Source organism: Hyperolius riggenbachi, chromosome 3 (genome assembly GCF_040937935.1).
Source record: "Hyperolius riggenbachi isolate aHypRig1 chromosome 3, aHypRig1.pri, whole genome shotgun sequence".
Taxonomy (NCBI): domain Eukaryota; kingdom Metazoa; phylum Chordata; class Amphibia; order Anura; family Hyperoliidae; genus Hyperolius; species Hyperolius riggenbachi.
Genome location: NC_090648.1, coordinates 340,696,678 through 340,715,428, shown reverse-complemented (window position 1 = coordinate 340,715,428; position 18,751 = coordinate 340,696,678). Strand labels below are relative to the sequence as shown.

General features: G+C 42.8%; 1 protein-coding gene across 7 annotated transcripts in view; it reads right to left on the bottom strand.

Moving 5' to 3' along the window:
- The window catches only part of LOC137563885 (uncharacterized), a 348,893-nt gene that overhangs the window by 166,886 nt on the left and 163,256 nt on the right, over positions 1-18,751 (bottom strand). For 6 of the 7 annotated variants that reach the window (XM_068276935.1, XM_068276936.1, XM_068276937.1 and 3 more), the window contains one exon: positions 12,019-12,198. In XM_068276935.1, coding sequence (XP_068133036.1) covers positions 12,019-12,198 — 180 coding nt within the window. The remainder of the gene's footprint in view (positions 1-12,018; positions 12,199-18,751) is intronic. The other variant, XM_068276932.1, reaches the window with a different exon arrangement.

Here is an 18,751-nt window from a genome sequence, read left to right as displayed (position 1 = left end):
TGCACATGGAAGTAGAACCCCTTCATACTTGGCAAAGGGGTGGAAAAAGGTATAAATCTGGCTTTGTTTATACAGATATGAAGTTGTTTCTCAAAATAAGTCTATAAAGAATGTAAAAATGGTTATCAGGCCAGATAAACTACATCAGCCCAAACTCACTGAACCCACATTATACCCAGAAAACTCATGGAACTACTAGGAAAGTATAAGTGGATAAAAGAGACTGGAAAGCCCTTTCTAAAAAAGCAGAGCTGAATAATGACCCCACATAACAAACCCTTCCTATAATTGTTATTAGGAATGTCTAGGCACTTGATAAAAATAATATACTGTTTATGTACACTCTGGGTCTTTACAGGTCATAATATTCTCCTGGAAATCCAGAAGAGTTGCAACAATCAATACAGAGCAAATCTAAAAAAAAAATGACAGCTTAATTAGCATATTAATAGCAATTGCCATCACTGCTATGTTATTCAGGCCTCCTTTGTCATGGTAATTAGCAGTGACAATTTAATGTTAAAATTACCATCCATCCCTTTCTCAATGGAACTAGCAGTTGACTGTGTATAAGAATTCCACCAAGCACATTATGCTACAAATAGCTCCGTGGCGCCCCCTTCCTCAGGTGTCACCCTAGCAGAGCCTGCTAATGGTGAGGTTGCTTTGTGGCAGTCTTATCTGCCTTACTGCAGTGCTCATTTCCACCCAAAAATAGTATGCAGAAAAAAGGTTGCAGGTCCAAATTCGAATAAAACAACAACAAAAATAGACCAGTAACCAATTGCACTGTTTGTTTCATTAACCTAATAAAACTTGATTAGTCACTTTGGTCATCTACTCCATTTTTTCTATGAGTTTCTTTGCTCCTGTCTTGATAAATTAGCCCTACAGTCTAGCATGTAGAGAACATGAAGTGCATCTTATTTCGGCGCCGTGCAGTTCGGCTTAGGGCAAGCCGAATTGAAGGCTCTCCCTGCTGCCGCTAAACTACCCGGTGGCATTGGATACTATTCCCCCTGGGAAGATGTCATTCAGGTCTAGCAACTGCCGGAGCCCCTAAATACCATTACATGGGGTGCGCAGCATAGCACTGTAGCAATGACGGTGCTCAGCTGCTTCGAAGAACATGAGAAATTCACAAAATCATTTTTGCAGTGAAAGGTGCAACTTTTGCTACCATCAAGGATGAGTCATTTTTCGAATGAAATGATAATTTACTCTTAACTCAACATTCTTGTGAAAATATAATGGATTTTTGCAAGATACACATTTTACTTTAAAACATCCATATGTTACTCCACATAGGTCATCTGTGTGAAAATGTGTTTTCTCATGCCCACTGAATTTAATGCATTTGGCAAAAGGTTTTATTGTCATGCGATTGATGTCACTGCATTTGGCAAAACGCTTTTTTTTCCTCATGTCCGCGTATCTTCCAGAATATTCTCATCTATGCATGCCCATATATTTTCACAAATATAACTATGCAAAAATGTGAAACATTCATAAAAATATGGTAAAACGAAAATGGGGAAAATGTATTTGGGAGTGCTTTGGATTACAAGCATGTTTCTGGAACAAATTCTCCTTACAAACCAAGGTTCCACTGTATTTGCCATTGCTAGTGATAGCGATTAGTTGCTGCTTCTAGCAATTCCATTAACATGTTTTGAAGTGTACTTGTAGCTACTAATCGCAGTGTGTGTCGTAGGCCTGAGTACAAGTCTGTCTCTGAAAGTGCTTTTTGAATCTGGGACCTAAAATTCAGCTTACAGAATTATTGTTACCGTACTTTATACACGGGCTCCTATCTCTGAAGACTAAAATGCTGAATAGCACCTGATTTTGTTGCTTCCCAAATCTTGCCAAATGCACTAAGAGCTATGTGGCTGGATGCAGATTTTCCATGTAAACATATATTTAGTCAGAAGCAGCTGGCCTCACATGAGGACAAGACACCTCATCCATTTAGTGCACAGGGTACCGTGCCACAGCTTATTTACATTCAGCAGTTGACTTTAGTACAGAAGGTTATGAAAGCACACTAAACATCTCTTACTAATGAGAGGCTTAGACAGAATAGTCTGTCTCACTCAGCATCTGAGTACAGTAACATTCATTGTGGTTTTGTCCCCTCTACAATTCTCCTTCAGCAAGTTAGAAACTCCTATTTTCCCATTTAATCTTTCTGCATTTTTTGAACAGTGATATTGGGGATTGCTGTAAAATAAAAATCAGTCTCCAGTATTTTACATGTAAAGTTGTTTGTTATGATCCTTTATAAGTGCTATTCTGCTCTCCACGGCTGCAGACGGCAGAGCTACCAAAGAGAGTGATAGGTGAGACAGTTTGGTTGTCACAATGATGTTGTCTGTCTAAGCATTGCAAACTTTGCCCACCTAAATGTAAAAATGTGTGCTCTGCGCAGCAAACGTTGTGGAGGAACTAAGTCTCGTAGCGGAAGGTCCTGACCAGGGACTGGAAAAAACACTTTTTCCCACTAAGGTGCTTCTCAGGATCTGTGGGTGCAGATAATAGAACACAGGGAAAGCAGAGCTCCCCAATAGTGTGCAATATTTTTTTAATACCTTCTCAAAGTATAATAAAATTGCACTCATAAGATTCACTTGAATACACTTGAATACAGGCACATACAAAGTATGATGAAGCAGTAACCCATCCTCAGCAGGCTGACAACAGCATGAGCTTGTCCATAGAGCTGGACAGATCTTGTACCTGGAGCTGGAAGCTGTGTACTGGAGGACACCCTTCATGCCAGTGCATGTCACAACATGTTTCAGCAGTGATTCTGCCAAACCATGATCTGTCCAGCGCTGTGGCCAAGTGCATGGCCTGCTGAGGAGGCACTACCACTTCACCATAGTTTATATGTGCCTGTATTCAAGTGAGTCTTGTCAGTGCAATTTTATTATTCTTTGAGAAGCTAAAAAAAATGATTTCACACTATTGGAGTGTTCAGTTTTACCTTTACCTCTGCCCACCTAAGTTTCTGTTCACACTATCTGTGCTCCCAAATGAAGCAGGCACACCATTTGGCACTATTAATGGCCACAGTGGTGCATGGTTTATATTAGTCAGGGAGGCCTTTTAAACACATCAAAATGTGGAAGCTAGAATTTTTTTCTGAATCACATGTTGCTCTCAGGGTGAAAAAGAGCCTATAAGTGAACGGGATGGTGTGAGGGCACTGTCAGGCGGTCTGCCACTCTGTACTGGGTTTTGTGTGAATGTTCCCTAGCGAACACTTCCATTCCAGCGCAGGAGACTTGGGCGCTGCAGTGAGTAACTTCAGCGCCGTCAGAAGAGAGAGCTGAAGTTATTTATAAAACACTATAATTCGGCCTCCAGAGATTACTGGAAGCCGAATTATTTCATTCCCTACCATCCATGGCGGCCTGGAGGGGAATAGTATTTAACAACGCCGGGAACTTGTACAGCAGCAGGATAAGCCATACCGGCTGTATCCTGCGCCCAAGTCTCCCGCGTGGATTACTCCTGTACGCTCCCCTAGGCCATGCTATCTTCCTCGCAGCTCTCCTTGCTGCCTGGAGTGGGAGGGACACTGAGAGGAAAGGCTGCTTTTGCTGACATTCTTTCATGGGTCAGTTGTGTGGAGGGCAGCAGATCAGTGCCTCAGAGTCAGAAATACTGTCATTTTAAATTAACTGGCACTGGAATAACCAGTCTAGAGACTACAATATGAATGCAGATTTTCATGTTTCCTGGATCTGTGCTAGTTCAGAAACCTGTTTAATTATAAATGTATCAGAATGGTATTTTACATTTTTACTGCATTAATAAAAACAAAATGTTCGGTTTTGAAAAAAAAAGTGCTAAAACCTGGTTTGTGATTGGCTAATCCGTCCTAAGTCACTGACCACTTCCTCGTCACAGTCAGGAGGAGCCAATGATCACTTCAGTCACATGACCACCATAGTGATATTGTTCATGTAGCAGTGCAAAATACTATTCTGCATTCCAAAGAAAATCCTACCTCCTTACTAACAGCCATTGCATTGGCTATCATAGCCATGTTTTAATCAGGGAGCAGTTGTATTACTCCTACCCCAGCTAATATTTTCCTGAGTCTCACTTTAAAGGGAACCTGAACTGAGTAAAATTATTTAAAATAAACACATGATGTAGCAGCAAATTAATATTACATACTTAACTCACCGTCAGTTCCACTCAGAAGCTCGCCATTTTCTTCTCACAGTGATCTCTTCCAGTTCTGACAATATTTTGTCAGAACTGAAATACACCAGTTGCTGTCAGTTATATATCAGCTGCTGTCAGTTACAACTGAATGTGCAAGGTAATGTCCATGTTTCCCCATGGCTCAAGTGGGTGATATTACAGTTCAACAGTGTGCTGACCAGGAAGCTGTTAGGGGGTATTGGCCATTTTCAAAATGGAGGACAGAGAATTCCATCAATCACAGTGGGATGGGATGCAGGAGATGAGAGATTGATGACAAATGGGATGCAGGAGATGAGAGATTGATGAGTACACAGGAGGTACACAGGAGGTAAGTATGACGTGTTTATGTTTATTTCAACTGTTAACTTTCAGTTCAGGTTCTCTTTAAGCTTTTAGTTTGAGATGATTCTGTTTTATATATTTATATTTCATGCTTTCTCATCATTATAGATATTATAGTAAATGCAACAAATAGTGCAAAGAATATATAACAACAACAGGGTGTGTATATAAATACTAAATAATAATAATAATAATAGTAGATAAACCGGTGCACCGGACCTTGGCCAATTACTTGAATGCAGCTCACCTTAAGACATGTGTCAGTATTCAAGATTAGAGATGCAGCAGCAGCGCACATCCAAATAAAACGTCACCTTCATTCGCACAGTTAAACCCAGTTACAGGCAGTGATATCGCATGATGGAGAGAGGTATAATCAGTAGGAGGTCAACAACCGGTTTGCACCTTACATGTGGTGCCTGTGTCGAATTGTAACAAATTCAATGTTACAAAGGATTGTAACATTGGTAGGAGATGTCTGGAGGTCTGTGCTATTTGACACAATATGACTTAAAGGGATACTGTAGGGGGGTCAGGGGAAAATGAGTTGAACTTACCCGGGGCTACTAATGGTCCCCCGCAGGCATCCTGTGCCGTGCAGCCACTCACCGATGCTCCGGCACCGCCTCCGGTTCACTTCTGGAATTTCAGACTTTAAAGTCTGAAAACCACTGCGCCTGCGTTGCCGTGTCCTCGATCCCGCTGATGTCACCAGGAGTGTACTACGCATGCCCAGTATGGTCTGTACCTGCGCAGTATGCTCCTGGTGACATCAGCAGGATCGAGGACACGGCAACACAGGCGCAGTGGTTTTCAGACTTTAAAGTCTGAAATTCCAGAAGTGAACCGGAGGCGGGGCCAGAGCATCGGTGAGTGGCTGCGCGGGCACAGGATGCCTGCGGGGGACCATTAGAAGCCCCGGGTAAGTTCAACTCATTTTCCCCCGACCCCTACAGTATTCCTTTAAAAGGAGTAATACATTTCTGACCACTATATTGCACTGATTTTAAATGCATGCACACAGTGGTCTTTTCATAAAGGTAATGTATATATATACAGCATACAGAAATTACCTCTTACTAGCCAGATTACACTGAATTTCTGAAAGCCAAATATGAATTGGTACTTAGAAGCAATAACACATCACAATCATTTCCATACTGTTTTCAAATAAAAGGCTCAGACTTTTCAGATGGAAGCATAATTAAAACATTAAATAAAAAAAAATAAAAAAATCTGAAGTAACTACTTTAACAAACATGGCACACTAATAAAACATAATCATGGAGAACAATAATTATAAGGTTGTGTCAAATGTCTATACTTAACGGACTGTATGGTGATTTTTTCATTTCAAATGTTCTTTAATAATTTATAAGAATTATTACAAAAATAATAATTTGAAAGGGTTTACCATTTTTTTTTCTTTTAGCCTTACATAATATTTCCAGTTTGTTGTTGACAGTTGCGACTATGCTAACATATATGAAATGTGCTACTTTCATGAAATTAAAATTAAAATATGCTTTTCAGAAAAAAAAACATTTCTAAGCATTGATTACCGTATTTTCTATTAAATATAGAGCTTTAAAGATTTTGCAAGACCATTGTATTCTGTTTTTATTTAGATTTTACACAACATCCTAACTAGAGGAACCTATTTGCTGCCCACACATTTTTAATCAATTTTAGCTTCACATTTATTGAAAATCTGTGGAGCTGCTGTATGACAAGTATCATATAGGGTTTATCTTGCGGACAGCCCGGTCCCAGACATATTTAACATATGTCTTTCATATCATAATTATGTATTGATGAATATTAATAACATTTGCATCATTTCTTAACCCATTCAGGTTCCGTCGTTTTCACGTGAGAAATGTTCACCTCCCATTCATTAGCCTATAACTTTATCAACTACTTATCACAATGCACTGATCTATAACTTGTTTTTTCCGCCACCAATTAGGCTTTCTTTGGGGGGTACATTTTGCTAAGAGCCACTTTACTGTAAATGCATTTTAACAGGAAGAATAAGAAAAAAATGGAAAAATGCATTATTTCTCAGTTTTTAGCCATTACAGTTTTAAAATAATACATGCCACCATAATTAAAACTCACGTATTGTATTTGCCCATATGTCCTGGTTATTACACCGTTAAAATTATGTCCCTATCACAATGTATGGCGACAATATTTTATTTGGAAATAAAGGTGCATTTTTTCCATTTTGCATCTATCACTATTTACAAGTTAAAAATATAGAAATATTTCATCTTTACATTGATATTTAAAAAGTTTAGACCCTTAGGTAAATATTTACATGTTTTTTTTTTTTTATTGTAATGTTTTTTTTTTATAATAAACATTTTATTTGGGTAGTTTTGGGAGGGTGGGAGGTAAACAATAGATTTATAATGTAAATGTGTGTTAATTTTTATTTTTTTTTACTTTCAGGTGTAGTATTACTTTTTGGCCACAAGATGGCGGCCATGAGTTTGTTTACATGACGTCACTCTAAGCGTAACACACGCTTAGAGTGACTCATCGGAGAGGGAACAGCCAGAAAAGGCGCAGCTTCCGAGAGAAGCTGTCGCTTTTTCAGCAGGGGAGAGGAATCAATGATCGGGCACCATAGCCCGATACATTGATTCCCTGGCTACCGAATCTGCGGCCGGGAGTGTGCGTGCACGCGCGCGATCGGCCGCGGGAGCGCGCGTTAGCGCGCATGGTTCCTGGACGTAGAAACTACGTCCAGGAACCAAAATAGGTTAATCTTGAATTTGTGATCAGTCGGATCATACCCCTCCACATTAAGATCTTATATTTTTTCTTTCATTTTAATAAACTAGTGGATGGTTTTAAGCAATGGAGGGACGCATGTTTTTAACTTTTGAGGTGTAAATGCTCTAATGCTCTAAATATAACTTTTGTTGTGTGAATACTTCAGCCTACTACCAATTACTGAATCTGAGAGAGCCTAAGCGCTTTGAGTCCTATGGGAGAAAAGCGCTATAGAAATGTTATTGTATTGTATTGTATAAAAAGACCTGTGGCTGCTGAGGTGATACAGTGGATCCGTGATCCCTCAAAGTATCACGGAGGCGATGTGGACCCATGTAAATGACGGTCAATTCAAGGGTAAGTGCTTCTTCCTCACCCTTCTGAGGATACTGGCGTGGAATTATAGCAAGGTAAGTATCCCTGGTTAATTTAGAATAAAGGACTTTTTTCGTTGTCGTGTTTTTATTTCTTTTTTTACTCTTTGTGCAAATGGGTACATTGGCTTCAATTCATCAAAGGGTGTTTGATAACAAAATCCCAGTCCTTAAAATACTGCATTCGGTATTTTACACTTCACTGTGCTAATTCATCAATATTTTCACATGTGTGGTAGAGGTTCGTTAAGTTACCGGAATACTAGGCTTCAATTCATCAAAGGCTGTCCAATAACAGCAGAGACAGTGCAGAGCAGCTTGGAATGTCTCTGTGTTGTTACAAGCTGCCTTATGGCCCATACTCACGAGGGACTTTTGTCGCCTCAACACGCGGCGCGCGCGTGTTGCGGCGACAGGTCGCCCGTGAGTATGGGCCGTCGCACGCGCGCGCGCCCCCGAACTGTCACCCGTCGCTATGTCGCCATGCGATTGAAACTTTCAATCGCATGGCGACAGTCGCCGCTGCCCCCCCGCCGCAACTGTCGCTAGTCCGCGTGAGTACGCGGACTAGCGACAGCAACCTCCATTGAGGTTCACAGACCTTCCGGTGAGCTTCCGGCGGGGGGAGGAGGAACGTCAGCGACAGCTTCCGCCTTGCCGCTGGTCCCTCTTCCGCATGTGTACGCGGAGGGACCTGGCGAGAAGCTGTCGCCGGCCTGTCGCCCACACGCTCACGTGTGCTGGCGACAGGCGAGTTTTGCAGCCCGTGAGTACGGGCCATTACAATAGAAGGCATCCAGACATCCCTTTAGATGTAAACATTTCTTATATTTACTGTTTTTTATACTGCCTCTGCTGCTCTGAATCTGTCCATCAGTCTTTCTTAACATTTTACTTAATTGCCACAACTTAGATTAACTTCTCAGAGACATTAAAAATGCCATGCTTGTTGATTTCACAACTAGCAACTTTGCATTTTCAAACTGGGACTCAAAGGGTTACACCACCGAAGGGAACCTGGAAAATATGTTTTGCCCCGTTCTCTCTGCTCACTGCCTGGGGGGGGGGGTCTGTTTCACTGGAGAAGCCTGTGTGACCCATCAGCCACACTTGCAGGAGAACAGGGGCTGTTTCTTATTGGCTGCCTGCTCCTGTTAATCATGAGGACATCCACAGAAAGGCATTCGAAGCTAGTTACCGACAGGGGAGAGCTGGAGATAATCACCGAATGTGTTAGCGAATGCTGTAAGCTTGATGAATTGGCATTTGCTTACATTTTACTGACATGTGTGGAGATAATCACCGCACAAGGCAGTAATTTATCTCATTGCTCTGTAATTTCAGCTTTTCATGCGGTAACAGCTTCGATGAATTAACATTTTCTTAAGCGCTCCACAAAGTCAGCTGTTTTTAGCATTACTGCATGCAGTAATGCTTGATGAATTGAAGCCTATATACCCCTGTACCCTTTTCACCTGGGGAGGACCTCCGTGGATTTGCTTGTTGAAGGGGAAGTGGTCCCACAAAGGGGGCATGGCGCCAGAGCCGGGACAAGGTCCTCCAGCACCCAAGGCTGAGACACCAAAGTGCGCCCCTCCATCCCTGCCACCCCAGCCATAACACACTGATTGCTATTAGACTAAGAGACGCCACAGGGCCCACAACCTCCCCAACACCTTAATATGTAGTTATCTGGCTTGCAGTCACTGCCATGTATCCCCTTTTCTTATTTCTTTCTGCTTCAAACACAATTAGGAATGACAGCTGAATGAATTCTGCGCCCCCTCTTACATTGCGCCCTGAGGCTGGAGCTTCTCCAGCCTATGCCTCGGCCCGGCCCTGCATGGCGCACTGGGTGACTGTCAGCAAGGGGGGTGTAGCCTCAACCTCCCGCAGCGGCAGAGCAGGATGGGAAGCTAAAAGGAGGGGCAGCGGGGACAGCGGCACGGAGGGGGGCCAGAACCCCCCTCCCTCTCCTAGGTCCCCTCCTTCTGCCTCTCCGCCACACCATATAGTACCGACAACTGCAGGCTCGGCGGGCGGATAATTACTCACCTCACTTCCACATTCCACACGTCAGTCGCCACAACTCTCCGCCTTCAATGCCGCCCACTGTGCTTCAGCATAATCGGAAGTAAAGTGGGCAGCATTGAAGGCGGAGAGTTGTGGCGACTGACACTGCGCTCCAGTGCTTGGAAAGCGGCAGTGAAGTGAGCAATTTTCCACCCGCCCGCCAAGCCTGCAGTTGCCATTACTATATGGCGGGTGGAGAGGCAGAAAGAGGGGACCCAGGTAGGGGGTTTTCTGGCCCACCTCCGTGCTGCTGTCCCTCCTTCTAGCGCTGCTTCCCATCCTGCTCTGCCGCTGCGGGGGGTCGTGGCGACACACCCTCGCTGTCAGTCACCCGGTGTACTCTATGGTAGGAACGCCCCTGTGTGGGACCACTTCCCCTTTAACAAGCGGATCCACAGATGTCCTCACCAGGTGAAAAGGGTACAGGGGTATATAGCACCCCTTACCCATTTCCACAAAGAGTTAAAAAAGAAATAAAAACACGACAACAAAACAAGTCCTTTATTGTTCTAAATTAACCAGGGATACTTACCTTGTGATAATCCCATGCCATTATCCTCCGAAATGGTCCCACGCACCCGCCCAACTCCCGGGGCTGAATGGCTGTAGACAGCCTCTGCAATCTGTATTGCATAAGCTGGAAACACGAAAATTGTTTTCTGAAACAAGAATTTTCGGCAAACAGTGCCACAAACAAAATGGCTGCTGGGGAATCCCCGTTCCCAGGAGGCCACCTCAATGTCAAAATGAGCATTATTTTACATGAATGGGTGGGTCCAGGGGACCAGGGCACCTCCTGCTCTGGTCACCTGGACCCACCATCTATTTGAAAAATGTCTGGTCTCGCCACTCTAGTGTGGCCTTCAGCGATTGGGGATTTCCCAGCGGCCATTTTGAATGCATCACTGTTTGCCGAAATTTCTTGTTTCAAAGGCAAAATTTTCATGTTCCCAGCCTCTGCTATACAGTTGCAGAGGCTGACTGGGACCATTCAGTGGCGGGAGTTCGTCGGTGTGGGAGGGTGATGGGATGTCCTAGAGGATGCTGGCGTGGGACCACTCCTGAGGATACTGACTTGGGATTATCACAAGGTAAGTATCCCTGGCTAATCTAGAACAATAAATGAATTTTTTTCGTTGTCGTGTTTTGTTTTTTTGTTTTTTTTAACTCTTTGTGGAAATGGGTAAGGGGTACTGTGTACCCCTATACTCATTTCTCCTGGGGAGGGGGCAGCCTCCGGGGATCCGCTTGTTAAAGGGGACCCCCGGATGGCACCATGAACCCCACCAGGACGTTGGCAGCTCCCACCTCCTCCTAAGGCACCGGAGGTGGGGAAGAGCCCCTTGTCCATGAATTGGACAAGGGCTCTGGGGGAGAGGGGGAGGCTTGGCTGCCCCTCTCCTCCAGAGCCCCCCCATACCATGGACCATGCGGGCTGGTACAGTTTAGGGTGCAAAGCTCCACGTGGCCGGGACTCCGCATTCTGGCTATCCCAGCTTGCATGGGGGACAAGGGGTTACAGAGGCTCTGTAGGGGGGACCCCACGCTGGCTGTTTTCATGAAAAGTATACAATATGTATACAGAACTCGGAATGCAGTAACCTGTACTGCAGCAGTGTCATTTTACACAGTTAAAAAACATTTTTCCTATGAAACTTTGAAATCGATTTGCTCAAAAACTATAAGGTCTTTTCACAAATTTGTTTTTACCTTGTTCCTATTCATCTGCTTAACATACATGCCAAATTTGGTGATTTGGTGATGATAGCATGTACGGGGGCTTTACAATTAACCGCGGAATTTGACACTATTGACTTCAATGGAAAACCGAATTCGATACTCGGAACTGCCGAATTTTCGAGTTTCCAGTGTGTACTCGGAACTGCCAAATTCCAATGTCAAACTCGAAATTCGGAATCCAAGAGCTCAGCCCTAATGGAAAGTAAGGTGCTGTGACATTTAACACAGCACCACAAATAATAGCATATAATAATAAAAGCATAAAAAGTATATGATTTAAAAAGAGTTCACGGGTACTTTAGGGACAATTGTGTGTCCGAAACATGTCGGCAGCTGGTATTATGTTTTTTTACCTGACTTAATAAAGATTTCACATGTAGATTGTAGAACACAGCCTAACTGTATCTCACATATAAACACACAGAACTGAAGCTGTTCATTCATTTTAATTGTATAACATTTTAATTAGCAATCAACATACCTGAATCTGACGATGAGTAATCTCCACAGGAGCCATTTAGTGCATCATCTAAAGATCCTGTAGACTTGGTGTGTGGGGCCAACTTTTCCAACTCATCAAAAGCTTCCTGGACACTGTCACCGAACTCAGACATTGGAGATGGTTTATTGGTTTCACTCACAATGCTGGATCCTGAAAACACTGGGAGAAATAACCCATCATCTCAGATGAATAAATTAAGTACTTATTAATACATCTGCTGTGCTACAAGAAAACAATATTTTATACCTGCTATGTAGAGTAACAAGAATAGAAGCTGAAGTCGGTACATAAATATTTGTTGGTCATCTCTCCATGATCTCTGTTGTAATAAGAACAATATTATCCCCAGGATCATTGCAGTTTTGCAAACCAAATAGTGTCCTGCTAGAGTTGCTTATCAGCGGTCCAGCTTCACTCAATTGTCTGAGTTATGCATTAGGCTTAGGTTACTACAGTTGGTAAAGCTACATTGAGGATTAGTGTTAAGGGAGCCATACACTAGGCGACCAACCAATCGACCATCCAATTCGATAATTATAATCGAATAGGATGAAAATTGGTGCTGCCAAGTGCATGCCCGACCGACAAAGCTGGCGAGATGGACAGACACCTTGCAGAAGCTGCTACAGGACAGGTAATGTATAAATGCACGACACTGGATACATTTATACATTTTGGGGGCAGCGGCGGGGCGGACAGCGGCTGCTCAGCCGATTCCCTGATCATTTCATGCTGAAATCGGACGGGAATCGGCCTGTAGTGTATGGGCAGATTTGATTAGAGACAAATTTATCTCTAATCAGTTTCGATTAGAGATAAATTTGTCTCTTGGTCGAATCTGCCCATACTCGTTCTAATGTATGGGCACCTTTAGTGTAAATGAGGAGTTACATTTAAGGTGGCCATACACTTATAGATTTGAAGCAGATTTGAGCATCAGATAGATTTCTGTCACATGCCTGTTAAGTCGAATCTGACAGGAATCTATCTGATGTGTGCCACACACTAGGAACAGTTTTCAAATAGATTTCAGAATGAAATCTACTGGAAATCTATTGGAAATCGATATAAATGCATTATCGGAGCATTAGATCCAATGCAACTCTATGGGTCATCAATCTGCTACCAGCGGCAGATCGACCTAGATTTTCCATCCTGTCAGATCAAATCGATCAAAATCGGCCAAAAAATCAATACATTTTAATTAGATCGATCAATGGCTGAAATCAACCACTATATGGGTCCCTTTAGTGTAAGTCCCCTTGCGCACTTGCACTCTGCATCGCACCACGTTACTATTCACCGCCGCACCCCCACTGCAACATTCATGCAAGTCTATGGAGGCTTGCACACTTCACGCAATGTGACGCAGTGCATCGGAAGTATACAAGTCACAGCAATACCGATGCAAAGGCTGCAGCGTATTACCACATTAACTGTGCCTACCGCATTATGAAGTAATGCAAGTCAAGGGGTGACGCAGTAAGTGTGCACAACGGGCTTGCGGTGCGACACAGCGCGCATGCGTGGACCAATGGGAATCCCAGTGATGTACTTCCTGCTCAGCAGGGAGAACGTCACTAGCTGGGGGGCAGCGCTATGCATATGAACCTGTCGTAGAACCATGGCCCAGGGTCATATGAAGTATGATTTCTGTGGTGCTTGCAGCACAATTAATAGGTGTGCAACCAGCCTAATGGTTTAACAACCTTGCCGGACATAAGAAAATTGTGTTGCAATTCAGTCTTGCAGTAGTTACTGGAAACTAATGATGAGCAACCGGGATTACCCGTTAGGTCTTGCACCAAATTGGACTTTCCTCGCGTACTGAACTTTTCCTTGCGGTATTTTCATGAAGCAAGTGGTAACTTTTTCACAATGGAGAGAGACACTGCTGCAATTATGTAGCGTTGTACTTGTTATCAATCTGATGTTCCACCATAAAGTTTTCCACCATCAAGCAATGTATGTACAGTAGAATTAGTTGTTTTTGTGCATTCAGGACAACATTCCTGTACCTTTTGGAAAATTATTTAAAAAAAAAACTAAAAGAAAAAAAATAAAGTATGATTAAAATATGAAACAGACTGCATGTATTTCATATATCAATTCTCATGTGCCCAAGACTGAATCTGATCAGAAAAGAGGCGGAGGGTGTTATCAAACCTGATGAAAAGCTAACATTATGCACAGCAGCATCTCATAGAAATGGGCAGACTCTGCTGGGAAAATTCAAGACAAAAGCACGATGTGGCAAGACAGTTCAAAGCATATTGCACCTGTCAAAATGTCTGTCATTTTCTATAGAAGTGTATCATTCTCCGAATCAAAGGAGAAACTCAAGCAAAGTCACTCAAGACAACACATTACTTTGTTTCCTGCTTCAAGCCAACTCCCCCATGTGAACACTATTTAACACCATGTTAAAGATTGCCAAGAAGGATTAGACAATAGGAAGGTCTCCGTCATTGTCAAGGACAGTTACACTTTAAAGAGGATGCTGAAAAAAAGGTTAAAATGGGTCAACAAGCAATTGGCGACAATGAAATTCAGAGGGAAGTGCTTAAAATCGCAAGAAGAAGACAACGCATTGCCAGATTGTCAAAAATAAATAAATAAAAAAATAAATAATCACCAGCGTCAGTTATACTTTTTGTCTAGGTCTTCTATGTGTAATGCCAACATAATTATTTAAGACCTTGACACAGACATTGAGACCCATGCAGTACAAGTCGCACCATTTTTAAAATAGAAAGTTTGTTATGCAAAGAAAATATTATTAGAATTAACTGTTAGTGTTCTTAAGCTACAAACACACACAGGAGTTTTATTGCCTTAAATGAGTGTTCACAACGGTCTTGGGCAAAAATCTAGTGTTTATACACGTGTCTACCAATATGGCTGGTGAGGTTGTTAGTGATCTGTCCTGCTGGGTGGCAATTTATTAGGGAACTTCTAAATGATTGTAATAGCTTCACCAATCCATGATCATGGTCAGGAAAAGCACTGTTGTGATAAGCATTATATTTAGAAAGACTGGTTCTGCTGGTTCAGTGGGAGGTTTTGCAAAATCTGACAACACCTAGGCCAAACTCCAAGATGGAATATTGCAAGGCAGCTGTCATGATCGCTGCTGCAGCAGGTATTGCTGGAAGTAGTAGTGCTGCAGCTCAGGTAGTTCTGATCTCTTTCCATGCAAGCTGCATAGCTTTGTCTGCCTTTCCCTGCTGTCAGCTTGTGACTGATTATCATTCACCTGTGTGGGAATCTGCATGTCTGCTCCCATTGGATGACCTCAGTATAAAGATCTGCTTCCTGCAGGACTCCTCGGGTTTTCATAGCTTCAGTTTAAGCCTGTCTTGCTGTCGCTTCAGCCCCCGATCGTGTTTCTTGTTCTAAAGATACTTTGCTGGTCTTTGCATCATATATTGGTTCATTGCCAATATATATGCATACCAGCACGTTTATTATTTTCCTTGTATTCGTGTTACGTTGATACATCAGTGTCGCTGATGTATACGTACACGAACTGTTTATATCCTGTGTGCAGTTAGTCAGCTTCCAGCACGTTTTGGTAGGTTGCGCGTACCGTGATCACCCGTGCTGAGGTAGTTACCCTGCTCCTGGTTCTGTTTGTGGATTGCGTTCATCTCTGCGAAGAGATAACGAATCCTTCTGAATCCTGTTCTGTTACCGTTTGTGGATTGCGTTCATCTCTGCAAAGAGATAACGAATCCTTCTGAATCCTGTTCTGTTACCATTTGTGGATTGCGTTCATCTCTGCGAAGAGATAGCGAATCCTTCTGAGTCCTGTTCCCTGTATTGCTCCAGTCTAAGTCAGTGTTCCTGCTTATGTCATATATCGGTTCATTGCCGATATATACATATGTTAGTCAGACGTTACAAATAGTTTCATTGATAGCTGTAATTGTAATACGCTAGGAAAACATACTTATTGTATTTTTGTCTGTGTTACGTTCATCTATCTTGATCCTGCTATTTCCTGACTATCCTGTCCTGTCTTTGTGAGGCACGCCATCGCTGCAAACGCATTGGCTGCCTCATTCCAGTCTGTCTTGTTGTGGACGCTTGCTGTCACTAAGTAGCGGCTAGCTAGCAAGCGTTCATTCTGTCTACCTGTCCTGATCTCCTCAGTTCTGGTTTATGCGCTCAGCGCTACCTTGCGCTGAGACGTTATCGCAAAAGTATTGTTTGTGGCTGTCGGATCTGCACCGGCTCTGTGCGCCACAATCTCCTTTTGGAGTCAGTCCTCCCCTCCACTATACTAGGGATAGCCTGTTTCCTTGTGCTAGTGTGTGTTCCTCCTCCACGTCAGCTCATGCGTTGCATGCTGACTGTGGAGAATACACCACCAAGCCTTACATTATGAAAACCCCATTACCAATCCCCATTGTGGGGGGGATTCCCAGAAAGTATGACACTGTTAATTATGGTTCCTGTTCCTTTAAGAAATTTGAAGAACTTAACTCTGAAACAGAAAATGAGTTTTTCTCTGAATGTGCCAGGTTCCTGGCCAATCCCGATCTCCAAGCGACTCCTGTTTCAACCTGGGCACTCCAATTAAGTTATATTTTGTTTAAAGGGGAATTATTTCAGTGGGCATTTGATGTTCTCAATCATTCCGATTTAAAAGAGAGACCGCTGGAATTTCTAGCGTTTGTGATCCATAACTGGTTGCGCATAGATCCATTGCCTTTTCCTCTAAATGAACTCCTGGCAGCAGGCCAATCAGCTTCCCCTTCAATTGTTTGCAAAAATGATCAGCAAGCAGAGAGTGTTCCTGATAATTTTCCTGCAGCTTTGAATAAATCACCAAAGGCAGCAGGGTCTAAGGCCAAACGCAAACGTTATAAGAAACGTGTACGATCTGCAGAGTCGTTATCCTTAGCGACTGAGATCTATAATGAGATTCTGCCATTAACAGATAATGAAATGCAATTGTCTTTCAGGGGAGTTAAATAGACTTATGAAACTACTAATGAACTTTCCTCCCTGGCTAGGGAAAATAAAGATTTTTGTTTAAAAGAATTATCTGAGTATGATTATGAGGAGATATTACAGAGTATTGAACAAATCAACTTATTTGTGAACCAAGGGAAGTTTGCATACACTACAGTTCAACACTTGCTACAGGTATTGGAGATTCTTAAGAATAAGGAATCTGCCGATCACCTGCTAATTAACCCTATACATGTGCCTGCCACAATCATATCTGCCAACTGTGATCAGCCTAAATGTTTCGCTGTTAAGTATGCATGGGATCCTCCATTCGAGAGGGGAGAGATGGAAGCCCTGGTCTGTGAATGGAAGAATGATTCAAGTTCATTTTGTCAATTTTACAGTGCAAAAAGTGAAATGGTATTGAATGCATGCATTAAGTCAGCCTATAACCTAATAGAGACTGGTGTGTGTAGGTATGACTGTGTGGCTCCTTTGATTGATGTGTGGGAACTGATTTTGGATGATTTTTATGTGACTCCTTAATTCGCAAATATGGCGTTCTGACCCGCCTGCTTCAGCACCTTTCGCTGATTCAGCAGGTGATCCGGAGCTCTTTTTGTGTGAAATTGAAGTTCCTGCAATTCCACCCTGTACCATGGATAACTCAGTGTTACTTTCCAGTAAAACAGAAGCCACTGATACTTTCTTAACCTTGCCCTGCACAAATTTCTCAGCAGAGAATCCAGAGGTCCTGCTGACTTCCGAGTCCAGTCTAGCCAGTACTCAGGAGTCTTTGTTCAGTGAAACAGACACCAGAAAAATCTTGCCTGCCTCTGCAAACACTTCTGCAGAAATTACCTGTGTTAATAAAGTTCAACTCCTGTCTGATCCAGCAGATGCCAATAGATGCACTACATCAGTTTCCGAGTCCCAGCAATCCTGTCTAGAAACCTCAGAACCCCAGCATCTGAATTTTCCAATTTTACAAATGAATGGTGATTCAGATGCGCAAACATTGTGTCTTGATCTTCCTGTTTCTACACCTCGCTCTAGTTTTGTGAATAGCTCAGAGCATCTGCTATGTGAACCTGAAATCGCAGAATTATTACCTTGTTCAGAAAATGTTCCAGTAAATTTGCCCTGTATCGTGAATAGCTCAGAGCATCTGCTATGTGAACCTGAAATCGCAGAATTATTACCTTGTTCAGAAAATGTTCCAGTAAATTTGCCCTGTATCGTGAATAGCTCAGAGCATCTGCTATGTGAACCTGAAATCGCAGAATTATTACCTTGTTCAGAAAATGTTCCAGTAAATTTGCCCTGTACCATGAATTGTGCAGTAGATCTCTCCAATGAAACTCAGGTCACAGAATCATTATGCTGTCCAGCAGGTGCTTCCATGGTTTTGCCCTGCAATATGGACTGTTCAGTGATCCTGTCCAGTGAAGCTGTGGTCGCAGAGTCTTATGCTTCACCCAGTACTTTGGATACTTCAAACCCTCTAGCAGAGGAGTCTGAGGCACTGCTTACCTCAGTTGGTGTTGCAGTAATATTCACTTGTCTAGCAGCTGTTTTGGAATTACAGTCTGCTCTAATAAAACTTGATGAATTTCTGCCTAGCAAAGTAAAGCCATTGAAATATTGGCCTCGTCAGCAAGTGTGTTAGATACCTTGCCCTGTACACAGTCTGATTTAACCAATGTTGTTGAGTCCCTCTCCAGTGTTGTAACAGCCGAGGAACTCCAGCCCT